Consider the following 5,729-nt stretch of genomic DNA (forward strand, 5'->3'; position numbering starts at 1 on the left):
ATGATTATTGTACTCAAGCAGATAAGTCATCGTCTCAAGAGGTTAACATCGTACTCAAAGTGTTAAATCATACTTAAAGAGTTAAAGTCGTACTCAAGGGTCTTCGTACTCTTGTCTTTCCACTCTGACCAATCACTCTACGCTACCAAGTAATTCCTAAAATCTGATTGGTTGCCGGCTGAGACGTCTGTAATAACCAATAGCCAACCAGACAATAGATTGTGAGGGTGCTAATGACGTCATAAGTGGATAAACCTCTACGATTCGCCATTTTTTCTTCAATTCTTTCTGTTACAATTGGATCTGTGTGTGCGCGTGTGTGTGTATGTGTGCGTGTACTCAACAACTAACACCGTACTTTTCTCCCCCAACAGAGTACGGACCCACGACGGTAGTGGGTTAACTATCCGCATCCCTCGCCAGCAGAGTGACCGAGGGCCCACCCACGGCCCCCATCACCCGCTTGTGTCCCCCGAGGCCCACACCCGCGCTAACCACGTCACCAAGTCCAAGAGTCTGACCACCAGCATGGACAAACTCACCTCCCAGGTTAGTACCCAGGTCACACCAGGTCAGTACCCAGGTCACACCAGGTTAGTAGCCAGGTCACACCAGGTCAGTAGCCAGGTCACACCAGGTCAGTAGCCAGGTCATACCAGGTCAGTACTCAGGTCACACCGGGTCAGTACCCAGGTCACACCAGGTCAATATCCAGGTTACCAGGTCAATAGCCAGGTCACGCCAGGTCAGCAGCCAGGTCACACCAGGTCAGTAGCCGCCCGCCGCCCAGGTCACGATCTGTGTCACACCAGGTCACGCCAGGTCAGTAGTCAGGTCACACCTGGGTCACGCCAGGTCAGCCAGGTCACGCCAGGTCAGTAGCCAGGTCACACCAGGTCAGTAGCCAGGTCACCAGGTCAGTATTCAGGTCACACCGGGTCAGTACCCAGGTCACACCAGGTCAGTAGCAAGGTCACGCCAGGTCAGTAGCCAAGTCACACCAGTTTAGTACCCAGGTCACACTAGGTCAGTTGCCAGGTCACACCAGGTCGCACTAGGTCAGTTGCCAGGTCACACCAACTCAGTCGCCAGGTCACAACAGGTCAGTAGCCAGGTCACAACAGATCACGCCGGGTCATAGGACGTCACAACAGGTCATAGTAGGTAACAACATGTCACAACAGGTCATAGAAGGTCACAACAGGTCAGAACAGGTCATAGTAGATAAGATGTCACAATAGGTCATAGAGGGTCACAACAGGTCATAGGACGTCACAACAGGTCATAGTAGATAACAAGATGTCACAACAGGTCATAGAAGGTCACAACAGGTCATAGGACGTCACAACAGGTCATGGGAGGTCACAACAGTTCACAGGTAGTCACAACAGTCAAATAAGGTCGCAATAGGTCACAGGAGGTCACAACAGGTCATGGGAGGTCACAACAGTCAAATAAGGTCACAGGTCAGAACAGGTCACAACGGTCAAATAAGGTTAGAACAGGTCACAGGAGGTCACAACAGGACACAACAGGTGACAGGAGGTCACAACAGTCAAAGGTCACAAAAGGTCATAGGAGGTCACAACAGGTGACAGGAGGTCACAACAGTCAAAGGTCACAAACGGTCATAGGAGGTCACAACTGGTTACAGGACGTTACAACAGTTAAATAAGCTCACAACAGGTCACAGGAGGTCATAACAGGTCGCAAAGGGTCACAACAGGTCATACAACGTCACAACAGGTCATGTACACGCACAGAGAGAGAGAGAGAGAGAGAGAGAGAGAGTTACCAACACACATGGTAGGCCTCAGGTCAGCGATCAGACCTCTGCTTGCTTGACCTCTGGGTGGTGTGTTGAAGCGTAACCTCTACCCTGTGCATTGTAGGAGGTCGTCCTTGAGGAGAGAGGCGAAGGGTAAGGTGGATGAGGAGAGAGGAGGGGGAGGGTAGGTGAGGAGAGGGGAGTAGGGTGGGTGGAGGAGAGGAGGGGGGAGGTGGGGTGGAGGAGAGGGGAGTAGGGGTGGGTGAGGAGAGAGGAGGGGAGGCAGTGTGTGAGGAGAGGGGGGAGGGGTGGGGTGGGAGAGAGAGGAGAGGGGAGGGTGGGTGGAGAGAGGGGGGAGTAGGGGTGGGTGAGGGAGAGAGGAAGGGGAGGGGTGGGAGGTGGGTGAGGAGAGGGGAGTAGGGGTGGGGTGAGGAGAGAGGAGGGGAGCAGGTGGGTGAGGAGAGGGGGGAGAGGGGTGGGGTGGAGGAGAGGGGGAGGGGGTGGGTGAGGAGAGAGGAAGGGGAGGTGGGAGGGTGGGGTGAGGAGAGGGGAGTAGGGTGGGTGAGGAGAGAGGAGGGGGAGGGTGGGGTGAGGAGAGAGGAGGGGAGCAGGGGTGGTGAGGAGAGGGGAGTAGGGTGGGGGTGGAGGAGAGAGGAGGGGGAGGGTGGTGAGGAGAGGGGGGAGGGTGGGTGAGGAGAGAGGAGGGGGGAGGGTGGGTGAGGGAGGAAGAGGGAGTCTGCAAGGTGTAACTGCTGAGGAAATTCAGTGAGAAGCTCCTTGAGAAAACTACTCACTCACTGACTCACTCACTGACTCACTCACTGACTCACTCACTCACTCACTCACTCACTCATTCATTGACTAACCCACTCATTGACTCACTCACTCACTCACTCACTGACTCACTCACTCACTCACTCAATTCATTGACTAACCCACTCATTGACTCACCCACTCATTGACTCACTCACTCACTCACTCACTCACTCATTCATTGACTAACCCACTCATTGACTCACTCACTCATTAACTCATTGACTCGCTCACTCATTGACTCACTCACTCATTAACTCACTCATTGACTCACTCACTCATTGACTCACTCACTCATTGACTCACTCACTCATTGACTCACTCACTCACTCTCTCACTCACTCACTCATTGACTCACTCACTCACTCACTCACTCACTCATTGACTCACTCACTCACTCATTCATTGACTCACTCACTCACTCATTGACTCACTCACTCACTCACTCACTCACTCACTCACCACTCACTCATCACTCATTGACTCACTCACTCACTCATTCACTCACTCACTCACTCACCACTCACTCATTCACTCACACCACCACTCTCACTCACATTCATTGACTCACTCACCACCACCACTGACTCACCACTCACTCACATTGACTCACCACCACCACTCACTGGACTCACTCACTCACCATTGACTCACTCACCATTGACTCACTCACACCATTGACTCACTCACTCACTCACTCATTGACTCACCTCACCTCAGACTCACCACCACCTCACCACCACCACTCACTCACTCACTCACCACCACTCACTCACCACCATTGACTCATTGACTCACCTCACCACTCACCACCACCACTCACTCATTGACTTGACTCACTCACTCACTCACTCACTCATTGACTCACCTCATTGACTCACTCACTCACTCACTCACTCACTCACTCACTCATTGACTCACTCATTGACTCACTCACTCACTCACTCACTCATTGACTCACTCACTCACTCACTCACTCACTCACTCACTCACTCTCATACTAAAAGTTTAAATATACTTGTGGGGAATTTTTAAGTGAAGGGAGAACACACGTGACTAAGGGAGGGAGGGGAGGGGTAGAGGGAAGGGAGGGGGAGAGATAAGGGAGGGGAGGGGAAGGATGGGAAGGGGAAAGAATAAAAGAGGAAGGGAAGGAAGGGTAAAAGGGGAGGAGAAAGACAGAAAGAAACACACACACAGATATAAAGACAAACATATGTTATTCAATCACTGTGAGTAATATTGGTAATAAAGTCTTTACAAACTTCTACTTTATTCCACTCAACAATATTAACACCATTAGAATTATACTCATAAATAAACAAATAATACAATTGTTTGAACATATAATAAGACACTTCTCGTAAGCAGTGTGGGTGAGTAACAGCGAAAGGTTTTGAGTTAAGAACTTTATTGACAAAGCTTGGAGTACAATTTGTTTATTTTGAGTAATTCAGTCAGGTCTTGACACTGAGGGTGCTGTCACTGTTCACTGCCACTCAGGACAGAGGTTCATACACATAGGGGATAATAGTATAGGTTACCCTAAGTTAACGAGCTGCATGACCCAGTGTTTAAGGTGTGGTTGTTGTGTTGGCGACAGCTTCTACACCTTAAACAAATTCACGCCTTGGCGGCCCTCGGGCCGGCCGTCCTCGATACACGAGCGACGACCACTATTTATTCATGAGGGTGATATCACTGTTCACTGCCATGCAGGACAGTGGTTCATGTACAGTGACAGTCATATTCTGTTTGAGGACTACTCAGTGTGGACAAGCAGCAAATTTAGGATAGGCAGCAAGAATGTCCTCAAGCACTCCTGATTCAATGTAATTATTACAAAGTTCATAATACAATAAGCCAGGTGGCCTGAAGTCTTTGACAGTGTCACATTCAATAATATAGTGTTCAAGTGTATGCTTTAAAGGTTTATCACAAAGTTTACATGCTGAGTGTTCCGGTATGGGTACAGCGTTACCAACTTGCCAGATGTGTCTGTATCCTAGACTAATTCTGGCTACGAGAGAGAGAGAGAGAGAATCAAACCCCAAACATTAAATTCATCTCCACACAAAACTAAGTAACCAGAGTCATTAGTTGACTTATATCCATTTAAATTGCTTGCTTGCTTGCTTGCTTGCTTGCTTGCTTGTATTATATTAGCAACTGACTGATTAGATGATTGATTTATTAGATTGATTATTAAAGTGTTGATTCACTTGTTTACAGCAGCAGCAGCAGCAGCAGGGCCAGGCGAGCGGCGGGTCATCCAGGGAGTCTTCACGCCCCTGTTCCCGAGGCTCCACACCGTCCAGTACCAGGTCCTACGCCGCCCCGCCCTCCCGCCGTGCCCCAGCTCCTAGATCTTCACGCACCCCTGACCCTGACACCCCTGATACTGACGGTGAGTACTGAACCTAACACCCTAACCTAACCTCGAGGGCTCAACTGACACCATATGATAGGTGGCACCGGTAGTTGGGGGCAGGTGGTCACAGGGCCCACCCCCCTCCCCTGCTGGTGTGAGATGAGGTGACAGCAGTCATGACGTCACTTAACAAGGTTGGCCGTCACTGACATCATTTACACAATTTTTGAAGTTGTTTGTTGTACTTTTACCATAAAGAAATCCGGGTAATTAAATTTCCCGAAAAAAAAATCGTCAGGGCAAGTAAAAAACAAAAAAACAAAACGCTTCCATAGTTTCAGGTCTAAATGATATGTAGGTTAGGTTAGGTTAGGTTAGGTTAGGTTAGGCAAGTAAATTTGAAAAACTCAGTTGCCCGGGTCCAATAATATCCACAAACGGGTTATGACCTAAAGTGGCTCACATAAAAGTATAAACCCGCCTGAAGAGTGAGGCAGAAAAACGCTGATTGTGTCCATAAGTGCTCTTCTGAAATCCATCCATAGAGAACACATACAAGGAAGAGTTTATACCAACACGTTAACACAGCTGGCGGAGTGCAGGAGGTGTGGGGGAGGGGGAGGTGTGGGGAGGTGTGGGGAGGTGGGAGGTGTGGGGAGGTGTGGGGAGAGGTGTGGGAGGAGGAGGTGTGGAGGTGTGTGGGGAGGGTGGGGGGTAGGTGGGGAGGAGGGTGAGAGGTGTGGGGAGGGTGTGGGGGAGGTGTGGGGGAGGTGTGGG

General features: G+C 50.1%; 1 protein-coding gene across 1 annotated transcript; it reads left to right on the forward strand.

Annotated features, from left to right (window-relative positions):
* Positions 1-345: 345 nt before the first annotated feature.
* Positions 346-4,988, forward strand: LOC121865289 (adenomatous polyposis coli protein-like; the record flags this gene model as incomplete). Its single annotated transcript, XM_042364635.1, is given in 2 exon segments — positions 346-549; positions 4,814-4,988. Coding segments are annotated over 2 exon segments (196 nt in total), but the record flags the coding sequence as incomplete, so codon positions are not given.
* Positions 4,989-5,729: the final 741 nt, after the last annotated feature.

The sequence above is a fragment of the Homarus americanus genome, unplaced genomic scaffold (assembly GCF_018991925.1).
Source record: "Homarus americanus isolate GMGI-L3 unplaced genomic scaffold, GMGI_Hamer_2.0 scaffold44612, whole genome shotgun sequence".
Taxonomy (NCBI): domain Eukaryota; kingdom Metazoa; phylum Arthropoda; class Malacostraca; order Decapoda; family Nephropidae; genus Homarus; species Homarus americanus.